Source organism: Callorhinus ursinus, unplaced genomic scaffold (assembly GCF_003265705.2).
Source record: "Callorhinus ursinus isolate GAN/ISIS: 27379988/994484 unplaced genomic scaffold, GSC_fseal_2.0 scaffold30, whole genome shotgun sequence".
In the NCBI taxonomy this organism is placed as follows: domain Eukaryota; kingdom Metazoa; phylum Chordata; class Mammalia; order Carnivora; family Otariidae; genus Callorhinus; species Callorhinus ursinus.
The window spans coordinates 7603272-7614932 of record NW_027397092.1 but is presented as its reverse complement, the minus strand read 5'-3'; the positions used below and the strand labels follow the sequence as shown (position 1 = coordinate 7614932).

Genomic DNA, 11661 nt, shown 5'->3' with positions numbered 1-11661 from the left:
AAACAAACAAATTAGCATGGGTGGGTGAACGGAACTCAGGGTTGAGGATTTGTGATTTTAAACTTAAATTGCATACTGTGTTGCTGGGCAAGAGTCCCTATTGTAAAAATGGGGATTCTTCCTGAAGGAATGTTTTCAATTTGATTCAATACAAAGTAATATCCTAGCAAAATTATTTGTGTGATTTGACCTGCTTGATTCTAGAATTCATCAAGAAGGAGAAATCAGTAAAAAGACCTGGCAAAATTGTGGAAAAGAAGGAGGTCTTTGCCAGACGACATCAGAATATACAGGAAAGAAAGTCTGTAATCAGTGTGATAATGTTGCAGAGATAGAACAGGATGGTGCATCAAAAATGGTCACATTTATAGATGGGATCAATTAATAAATGATCCTGGAACACTTCATTGAAGAAAAAAGTTAGAACCCTACTATATACCATAGAATCATGAAATTGCAGGTGATTTAAGGGCCAAATAAAAAAACTAAATATTGTTAGAAGAAATTGAAGAGTCAGGGCAGCTGGCTGGTTCAGTCGCTAGAGCATGGGACTCTGGATCTCAGGGGAGCTCAAGCCCCGAGTTGGGCATGGAGCCTACTTAAAAAAAGAAGAAGAAAAAGAAATTTAAGAGTCTCTGTAGTCTTGGGGCAGAGGGAGTGAAGAGGGCTTTTAAGCTTGACATCATACTCAGAAAGCATAAGTCTAACGTACTTGACCACATTCAGATGTTTAACCGCTTCCTGATAAGATGCCTTTCTTCCAGGTACAGCATTGCCTACTGTGGGATTTAAGGGAGGCCCACAAAGCTCCCTTTAACCTCCCCCATCACATTTCACACTACAGTGCAGAAAGGAAAGGACTGAGCACCAAGTACCCCTAAACCTAAGTGAGGCCCCACGCGCTCCGGGTCAGACCCACACAACAGTCAGCGGTCCTGAACACTGCCTCCCTTCATGTCTCCCTCCTTAATTGGAAGTGGGAACAGCCATTCCCTAAAAGACCAGCAGTACTCATCTTGTTGGGAATTACACCCATTTACTTGATACACTTAATCCAGAAATTCAAGCTTTCCAGGGCCTCATGGAGACTCTTACCCAGGGACAGATCTGGATATTCCCTAGTCGTACTTTTCCCAAATTTGCACATATCCATGCTTGCCATACATAATTTGCAGAACCTAGTGCAAAAGGAAAAGGTGGGGCCCCTTGTCCAAAAGTGAGTATGAATTTTATGATGGTAACAGTGAGACATTAAGGCAAGCATGGGTGCCTTCCATGTGAATGATACCCTCATGAGGCTGCCTGTGTTCTCATCCCCAAACCCTTTCTTTATTGCCTTGTAGTTGTTATCAGCAAAATGTAATCTCAATTTCTTCTCTATTTTTTTTAAAGATTTTATTTATTTATTTGCCAGAGAGAGCAGACAGGCGGGGGGGGGGGGGGCAGGCAGAGGGAGAAGCAGACTCCCCGCTCAGCAGGGAGCCCGATGCGGGACTTGCTCCCAGGACCTTGGGATCATGACCTCAGACGAAGGCAGACGCTTAACCACCCGAGCCACCCAGGCATCCCCTCAATTTCTTTTCTAAATGTTGAAAAGACTTCTTCATACTCTAACTCATTATTAGCTGCCCCTGAGGACACTGCCAGATTCCCATACCCTACATACTATGGTGCCTGGGGACGGGGTGAGCATCCTCTTTATTTCCCCCTGCTCTCCCTTTATAGAACTTTCTCTTCCTTTTTCAAAACTCCCATTTCTTTCAAACCCATGCCATCCACCCTTATCACCCATTGTCTCTCCTTGTGCTTATCCGCATACCCCCCCCCTTGTCCAGCCAGCAGGGGACAACGAATAGAAGACCAAAAAGTAGGTATTGAGAAAGTTGATCCACGATGTGTGCAATCATTTTGAAAACAAAACCAAAAAAAAAAAAAAAAAAAAACCTGGGTAGAGTACAAATTCGACTTGCCAACTGCATAAGAGCAGGCACGGTTTCAGCAAAGCGCCCGTACTGCCGGAATCACTCACGAGATCTGGATATTTGCATTCTATATTCTGCCTGTTTTGTCAGAGAACCGGCCAAGACGTGGCCTGTTGCGAAGCCAAGTCAATATTTATACCGTAAATATTTACGATTTCTTTTAAAAGTTGGCAAGGGGACAAGATGAAGGAGTCACTCGATATGACTTCGGCAGTAAATTCCTGTCCCTTTCATAGGTTTGTTGCTACAGTAAGCAAGAACCGAGAAGCCCGCAGGCCTGGCCATGCCTGTCCTGCACGGTCAGGATTTCTCCGATCATTGCTTCCAAATGCTGCCCTCTTCTGGCCAGAGTGCTTACTGGCAGAGCCTGGCGACAGGAGCCTGCTTGGGGACACAGATGGGACCAGAGGCAGGGATACTCTGCAGGCATGACAAGCACCATGAGACAAATCTGGGAACAAAACGGGAAAGGTAAATCTACAGCCCCCGCCCCCCAAACCTCGATGTTCACTGAGTCCATGTGTCTCCTCCTTGATCTTGTCCAAAGTCCACCTGAAGAAAACCAGGCAAGTCTAAAAACTCATCAGACTTGCTTTAGCACCTCCCGCAAGCTGAGGGCTTGGAAGAGCGAAGGCACCGTTGTCAGGGCCCCTCTCCTCTCTAGCACACGAATCCCGCACGCACCCTTTATCCTGCTTCGCCCGTTGCTCTGACTTGCTGTGGGTGTCGCTGTCCCCGGAACCTCCGCACGCAGCTGACCTGCTCTTGGACCCCCGGGGAGCCTTCCCGATGGCACCAGGGGTTTCCCCTCATTGCTAAAAGGTATATGGAATTGCTTCTCCACCTGCTGAATCTGGGATCCTCTTTCTCTAGAAAATTCCACATTGGCGATAGAAGCTGGGAAGGAAGCATGTTTTAAAAAAAGAAGAGAAATAGCAACTTTCGCCAGGGCAAGTAACTAAAATGTGAACTTTGATAATGTCTTTTTATAGTTGATCCCACAGTCTAAAGGCTCTGTGCTCGTCTTTATCAGGGTCAACATCACTTACCAACACACAGGCTGCAGATCTCCCCAGCATGCTTCGCTTTCCAGCACATCCAGGAGATGCTGATATGGGTCCCGCACACTCGCGTTAACCACCGAGGCTGCTCACAGCCAGAGGTGACCACCACCAGGCAGACAGCCTGGGGGGACAATGTGTTAGCACAGCAGTAATGGGCACCCTGGTTAGGAAGCTGTGGTCTAGAAAATGCCCCAGACTAAGGCCAAGTCGCTTGCCTTAATCAAGTTATCAGGAAATCCTGTGGACAGACCCCAAGGAGTAACAAGGAAAGACAAGCCAATTTGAATGCAAACAAAACATACCGAGCTCCACAATTCTTAGAGCGGCCCACGGTTGGTTCCTGTGGTTTCCTTCCTGGGGTGTCCTACAGTGTCCCCGCTGCCTCTACCTGTTCATTCTCTCAGGGCCAGCTCCAAATTCCCTCTGCCTCATGGTCTTCCTAACCATATCAGCTTCCCTGTCTGCTTTGGCCGCAGGACTCAGAACCTGTCCACCACCATTTGGCACTTGGTCTGGGGTTATTCACGGACGTTCCCTTGGAGCATGTTTAATCCTCTACCCACGTTCTCTGGCCTTTCAGGGCTGCATACTCCTTTGCTGGCCAAAATAACCCAGATCTGAGTCCTCGTTAGATGACATCAGGAATCTCCATCCTCCCCGTAGAGGGTAACTGAGGATTAGCGGAGAGACGCACCTGACCCGGCTGATGCGCCTAACTGCTACTAGGCATGCTCCGTGCAGGCTCAAGTGTTTCCTTGCTCTGTCCCTGTGCAGACCTCAGCTTCCCTCTTCTTTTACATATCTACCCCCCACCCCAGCACAGCGAACAATAAGGCAGCATGAAGGCTTGAGGATGCACAATAAGAATGGGAATGCATGTAAGGAATCTTTAGAACTTAGTAACAGGAATCACTGCTCCCACATCCAGCAGCCTTCTCCCAATGTACGGAGTCCTCTCTCTGTTGTCTCTCACCTCCGTCTATCTTGTGGACACGTTGCTATGGTTTCAGTCCCTCCTCATATAAGTGGGAGTCCCCCGGATCCAGTTCTGAGTCCAAAACTTCAATTTCATTTCTGTCCAGCGCTAGCCCCAGAGGATGAAATATAATAGTAATTCCCAAAGTTGGAGCTCTGTCTGCTATGCCTTTGCAAAATTGTTTCTCTCTTCTTTGTGGCAACCACCCATATAAGACTAAAGCCAGGGTTAGGCTTTGTATATTACAAATGCCCCTTAAAGAGTTTCCTTGAACAATAAAAAGAATCTTTCCTTCCAATATCAGATGATGCTGCTAGTATCCTGATATGTGCATATGACTGAAATTTTTTATTGACTTCTTTTTTATTTTTACTTTATTTTTTTAAAGATTTTATTTATTTATTTGACAGAGAGAGACACAGCAAGAGAGGGAACACAAACAAGCAGGGGGAGTGGGAGAGGGAGAAGCAGGCTTCCCACAGAGCAGGGAGCCCGATGTGGGGCTCCATCCCAGGACCCCACCCCGGGATCGTGACCTGAGCCGAAGGCAGACGCTTAACGACTGAGCCACCCAGTTGCCCCAATTGACTTATTTTTTAAATTAAGCAGCCTCCATGCCCAACATGGGGCTTGAACTCACGACCCCAAGATCAAGAGTCACGTGCTCTAGCCGACTGAGCCAGCCAGGCACCCCTGACTGAAAGTTTTTAAACTTTTGCCTGTTTTGAACCTAATTTGCCAAATTTATCTGCCTCAATGGCAAAAAACAAAGCCTTGTTTGCTCCTGTTTGTGGCCAAAATGTTGTCAGTTTTTCACGAAGGGAAAGTGGTCCCTAACAAGAAGCCAGAAATAGATTTCTGTTAGAGCAGCATGGTAGAGACTTGCCCCTCTGAATGTCTGTCTACCTCTTCTTCCTGCTGCCACAGTGAGACACTTGGCCATTGTTCCTTTTAAAGCAAGAAATAAATTTCGGCATTATTTCAGCCATCATGTTTTGGGTCTAGTACCCCAGTTAGGCTCCCCTTAACACAAGCTATAAATGGATACATCAGAGATGCCCCTGCTGAGATGTGGAGTTAGCGGAGGTCTGCCTGGTATGGGGAGCGACACTTATGGTCAAGGAGAGGCCTGCCCCCCACGCCTTTGTGACTTCCATCCCAACATTCTGTCTGAAATCCCACCACACAGATTTCATTACTTTGGATAAAGGCATATTCTTAGGAAGCTTCTCTTTAAAAAAAATTGTATCGCCTGATGTTAACTTACTGAAATTAAAATAAAAAAAAACTACATCACCTGAAAGAGATAGCACATAAAACCATTCCCTTTAATTATCCCTTTGCAGAGATGACCTTCTCAAATTTCTTTCTACTGAAACATCTAGTGAAAAGTCACGGAAGGGACACAGGCCGTGAAATGTCAAAGGGCAGATGGGTGAAGGAAAGCTAGAGGGGTATCTGGAGCATGGCGCATGGAGCCCTTGAGTTTTTGTTCCCCTAATGGACACGGAAGTCTGGGCCAGCAGTGGGTGGGATGTGGGACCATAAGATCCTGGAGAAACCTTGAGAGAGAACCAGAGGTTCTAAGAAGGGAGAGGGAGGCGTTGAAGGCAAACCTCATGCTCGATAATTTGGCTGAATACCGATCCTGAGATCGGTGGTGTCAGCCTTTCCCTGTTTTAAGTGAGTGATTTCGATGGCCCAGCCCATGGCCCCTCCGGAGAACCCTGTGCACAGTCATCAGTGAACCTTGGGATTTGTTCAAATGTAACCGAACGCAACCTTTCAGGGTTTGGGTGATTTGACTAATTTTTCACTCAATAGCTTCCTTAGAGATTCCTCTACTGATAGCTACCATTTCAGACGATGAAGTTATTTTTCTCTCTGTGGCTCATGAAAAGGACAGACAGGTGGGCGGGGCAAGGCCTTTGGGGTTATCGGCACCAAACTCAACGACCAAATAATTCAGTAGCATCTGTCCATGTACGGTTAGTTTTTAAAACAACTGTGGGCACATGACAATCGGTTTTGTGGTTAAAAATATTAACAGGACATTAAGATTAACAGTGATGAAACAGAACATTAAAAATTTGCATCCAGAAGGTGACATGTTTCAAAATAGCTGTGTATTCAGGGGTGGCAAATCCTGGAGCCTGTTTCCTTGGGCAATCTGCCCCAACCAAATTCGGTTGTGTTCTCATTTCCTTGAGGCCGGCCGTGGAGGTGGCCGGCTTCCCTCACGGATGTGATTGCTGTAGCTCTGGTCCATAGTTACATTGGTCCTACCCTACGCCACCTAGATGCTTCTATTCGTCGTCTATGGCTGCCAAAATAAATCACTGAAAACTTACTGGCTTGAGCAATGCACATTTATTTTCTTACAGCTCTGTAGGTCAGGAGTTCAACCCTGGATTCACCAGATAAAAATGAATGGTGGGCAGGGCGGCGTTTCTTCCTGGAGGCTCCAGGGGAGAATCCGTTTCCCTGCTCATTGAGGTCAGTGGCAAAGTCCAGGCACGTGTGGTTAGAGGACGGAGGTTCCAGTTTCCTTGCTGGCTGTCAGTTGGGGCCACGCTTAGCCCCTGCAGGCATCTCTCTGGTCCTTACACAGAGTTGCCTACATCTCCGCTGGCAACAGGGTGATAGATCCTTCTTATGCTGCCGTCTCTCTGACTACCCCCCTTTCCCTTCTTATTCCACTTTTCAGGACTCATGCAGTTCAGATTGGGGCTCCCCCAGATAATGTGAGATCATCTCCCCCCCCTCAAGTTCTACAACCTTAATCCCATCTTCGAAGTCTCTTGTCCCCTGTAAGGTAACATTTTCAGAAGGTTTGGGGACTGGGCATCCACAATGTTGGGGGGCTGTTGTTTTGCCTAGCACACTCTCAACTAAGAGTCACCTTAAAACCCTTGGCCTGTAAGTGATCAATGTGTTTCAGTGATAGGACCTGGCTCCATAATGCCTAGGTCAGGTTTCACTTTTTTTTTTTTTTTTAATCACATCTGAAGTTGAAGCTGATATCCGTTGCTGGCTTGATCTCATGTTCCCATAAATATAGCTGAAGGGCGTTATCAGACGTACCGTGGAATCCTATGCTCTCAACAGCAATCTCTGCCATTCCATTTTCCTCTTTTGCCCCAAAAATTAGGAGCTAAAATTTAAACCATTCCAGTTCGACCCCAGTGGGATGTCAAGAAGAGAGTTTACCTGGGTGTAGAGAACATGAGACTTCACTATACTTTTTCTATGAGTTGTGTTTATTTAAATATTTTTATTAAAAAAACGTAAGCAGAACTAAGGTGTATCATCTTACGATAAGTGTTTTTCCTGGTATATATTCTCTCTACACCTCCCGGTTTGGCCCCCACTGGAAACCTGACTCCTTCCCCAAGGAGTCTGTTTCCTTCAAATGCAGGAAAACCTCACGTCTCATCTCTGATCACAGTGCTCACAGAGATTGGGCAGCATGAGCCAGACAGGAGCACCATTTCATGTGGGCTGGATGGTGGGTCACCAGGAAAGTAATAAATGATAAAGGAAGGTGGACCATCACTTCAGGATGGGGGAAGGAAAGGCGCTGAACTTCCAGCCCTGACTTGATACAGGATTAAAGCCACACAGGCTGGTTCAGGCCGGAGTGTGAAGAAGAAATGCTACTAATGTCAGAAGGAGACAAATACAGAAAGACCCAGGGCTGTTTTCAGTAGGTAGAAGGCACTGGATATCTGCTCTCTCTCTCTCTCCCCTGCTCCACAAATGAGTCCGCCTGCCCTTAGCCATAGCAGCTTGCTTCTTTTTCCACGAAGAGTCTCAGGTCAGGATTCCTCAGGCCCAAGCAGTGTCATCTGGGAGCCAGCCCAGAGACCCCAGTTGGAAATACTTGTCTGTCAGAAAATACTCAGAGGAGGCCGCCCGAAGAGTCCCCGTAATGGAGCTCTTAACGGGATTTCCAGGCGGACTCACAGCGGGAGATTCGTCCCCTCCACACCCCTGCTAGGATATGCTTGTTTGGTCCCCCGTGTTCCCTGCTGATAGGACATCCCCTGCAACTGTGATGTGAATTGAATGTGCAAATGAGCATCCAGAAATCCTGGAACCTTTCCCGTAGACTTAACTAGAGGGGATTTTTTTTTTTTTTGCAATTCCTAAACTTTTATTTTTCTTTCTTTTTCTTTCTTTCTTTCTTTTCTTTCTTTCTTTCTCTTTCTTTCTTTCTTTCTTTCTTTCTTTCTTTCTTTCTTTCTTTCTTTCTTTCTTTCTTCTTTCTTCTTTCTTTCTTTCAATTCCATTAATTAACATAGAGTGTATTATTCATTTTAGAGGTAGAGTTTAGTGACTCATCAGTTGCATCCCACACCCAGTGCTTATCACATCATGTGCTCTCCTTACTGCCCCACCCCTCCACCCCCCTCCTCTCCTAGAGGAGAATCTAATGGAAGTTTGCAGCACCAGTTAACAGAGCAGTGAGGGCGGAGCGGCGTTGCCCATGCCTCTAAAAATCACGCACCCCAGACCAATAACTGCCCAGCTGGGAGTGGAAATGGAAACCTAGGAGTACCTTCATCTAGTGTCTGCTCCTCATCATCCAGGAGATTATCTACGGGGACCACAGCAAGGTTCGAATTCACAGCTCACGGAGGTTCCAACTACTGTTCAAGAAATTATTTTCTTTTTGCGGTACAAATACCGGCACAGAAGTGAGTTAATTGGAAGGAGGGCCGTTGGCAGAGAACCGTGGAGCTCCCTCCTGCCCATGTGGAGGTTCTGACGACTTGTCTTTGCTAAGAGACAGGAACTCTTAGACTGAGGTCGTCCCTCCTGAGCTTGCTCTGGGTGTAATTCCACGGAACACTTGCAGGCCAGCTGAGGGGGAACTGTTGGCGGGGGGAGTCTCCCCCTGTGTCCAGGTGCATGTCCAGGCGACTCATGACTCCCTGTGGAAGTGACAATTCCTGCAAGAGCCAGTCGTTGCCCACTTCCAGAACTCACAGACCTAATAATGTCTACAGAGTAGTTGGTTTGGATTTTTTGGGTCACGCTTTGCAAGGAACGGGTATCAGAATGTCTTGTTAGGACCCCAAGTGGCAACCCATTTCAAAGTGGAGGCCGGCATTTTTGCTGTGTTTCCTCGCTGGACTGCTGAGTATCAGCAGAAGGCAGAGTGGCTTTTGAAAGACAGCGCCGTTCAAACTTGGGTTTTCACCTCCTCAGTGTAAGAGAAACCCTGACCGGCAGGCAAACTAGAAGCATACTAAGATTCCCATTTGCCTTGGTTATAAACACTGGATAAAAAAAAAAAAAAAAAAAAAAAAATCACATTTGGCAGATCTTTTGTTTGCATAGTTCATTGAGTTCATGATGAGATGAGATCTGTTTGTAGCATACAGATAGCACTGGGTACGAGTGGTGGTTTGGGATTCCGAGTCACGAGTTTGCTTCCCTAGTCCGTCCCTCGACTCAAGCTCAGTGTGACCTCGAGTTAGCTTGTTACCTATTTAAATATCAGTCTCTTCAGATGTAAAATAAAGATAACCTCTCCTTGTGGCTGATGGGAGATTTATACACACGGCAGTCTAGAGAGCTCTAAGCACAGTCTGACCCATTACTCTAACTTGGGTATTAGATGTTGTCATCTTTGCTAGCGAAATGAAAAAACTAAACCATCAACGGTATGAGATGTTATGTCTTTCTCAAGGGGATAATGTTCTTTGAGGGTAGCTAAAGACTATTTTAAAGTTAATCTCTTCTTCCTTTGGAACAGACAAAAAAACCAACAACGATGATTAGTGCAACTATCTTAACTAGCCTCTCATAATACAGTGATGTGGGACTAAAATATTAGGTCCAACACATCTGCTTGTATAATTTGGAGCTGACTGTGCTGTTAGGTCATGAATTCAAGGTCTGCAGCAACCCAGTGGATCCAGGATGGCTCTGAACTTCAGCCATAAAATGAACAAAGATCCCAAGCAAAACTGCCGGGAGTCTGGGCAAAGCAGCACTGTCCGGGGGAGCAGAATTTCCTGGGCAGAGCCCCTCCCTGACCCTGGCCTCCTCCCAGGAGAGCCTCGCCTCTATGAATGCACATTCAAGGTCTAAAATACAGGGCAGTTTCACAAGCCATTGCCTGGGCAATGGGTGGGGAGGCACAGGACTTCCTGGCAGGCTTTTAGATCTCAACAATAAAACACCTATCAGCCCCTCGGAGACCCTGGAGAACTCTCTGGACTTCTCCTATAGAAGGAAAGAGCTAACCTCCACCCATGTGATGAATCGCACTGTAGAACTCTTCTGACATATGAGGCTGGCACCAGTTCTGAAATTTCTCTGTAGAATTTCCCACTCTTGGTAAGGGAGTAGGAGTTAGGCACAGTTCTAGCACTTTAACTCCTTATCTCTTTTTTGAAAGTCTTTGCTGTGCAATAATTTTGTAGAGAAAAGAAGATTTCCAATCAATAGCTCAGTCAAAAGCGTTTCCCTGGGTGGCACGTTATTTCAGAGAGCACAGGGATGGGGAGGGATCCGGTTTTTCTTGAGACTAAGGAGTTGCCTGAAATTGCCACCTGAACCCTCTTGTTCCCATAATAATAATAGGCCTAATTGTGAAATTCCAAAAATCTTGCTCAGGAAAAGAGAAAGGAAGAAAAACAGCAACAGTTGGCTCTGAAATTTCCTGGGGACAAAAATGCCAGCCCTGAGGAGGTGCAACCCACTTGTAATTCTGCCCGACGGAGTGTGACGCTCCGCCCCCTACCCGTGTGTCTGCGCACATGCGCACAGCTGTTCGGGGGTGGGGGGGGGGGGGTTGCGGGGGAGGCAGAGCGTCGGCCTACCACGTCACGGTCATGGCCAGGCTCGTGCCAGCGGACCCCTGAGCTGGCTTCCCGCGCTAGACAACCTGGAGCGGTTTCCAGGGTTTCTTGTTTCCTCTCCTTACCCCCTCTTCCTCCTTCCCTCCATTACCCCAATCTCGCTCAAAAGGATCTTAGTCCTGTGACACTTGTGCTGGGAGAGGGCTTTACTTGGCGGCTTTTGGTTTACAGGATCGTTGGTGAACAATCAGTCTGTCTGGCAGGAAGGTACGCCCACAAATATTACAGGGAACCAGCTGGCTCAGGGCGCTGGTCCAAGCAGCTTCATTTAAGGCATCGAGATCATAGAAGCCTTTGGCTGAAAAGTTAAAAAAAAAAAAAAAAAAGAAAGAGGAACAAAAAGGAAAGAAAAGAAAAAGAAAAATGGTAAAATGGATCAGTTTTTATTCTGGAGAACCATACTCTACTTTTTATGGAAAATATTTTCAGGAAATACCTGTTGACTGAGGCTTTTAAACAAATCATACTACTTTTGCCAAAAAAAAAAAAAGTGCCACTCCCTCTTGCAAGGGTTGAATAAAAAGTTAGCTATGAACCAGAGACTTTTCGCTCCTTGTATTTTAAAAAGGGGAAGACATTGTTTTATGTGTTATGATATGCATTCTTCACTAATTATTAACATCTTTGCTTACACATTATTATCTTGCAAATACAACTTTTGGCCTTCTTTCAATTGACTCTAAATATAAACTTACAAAGGGAAAAGAACATGCATTTGTATTTTCCTCTTCTGTAATCCTTCAGTGGAATGTTCTGAAAAGCCA

General features: G+C 46.2%; 1 protein-coding gene across 4 annotated transcripts in view; it reads right to left on the bottom strand.

The window, feature by feature from the left end:
• Positions 1-11025: 11025 nt before the first annotated feature.
• Positions 11026-11661, bottom strand: part of ZNF475 (zinc finger protein 475) — a 54045-nt gene continuing 53409 nt past the window's right edge. For 3 of the 4 annotated variants that reach the window (XM_025860919.2, XM_073878571.1, XM_073878570.1), the window contains one exon: positions 11026-11195. In XM_025860919.2, coding sequence (XP_025716704.1) covers positions 11044-11195 — 152 coding nt within the window. In that variant the 3' untranslated portion in view covers positions 11026-11043. The remainder of the gene's footprint in view (positions 11196-11661) is intronic. The other variant, XM_073878568.1, reaches the window with a different exon arrangement.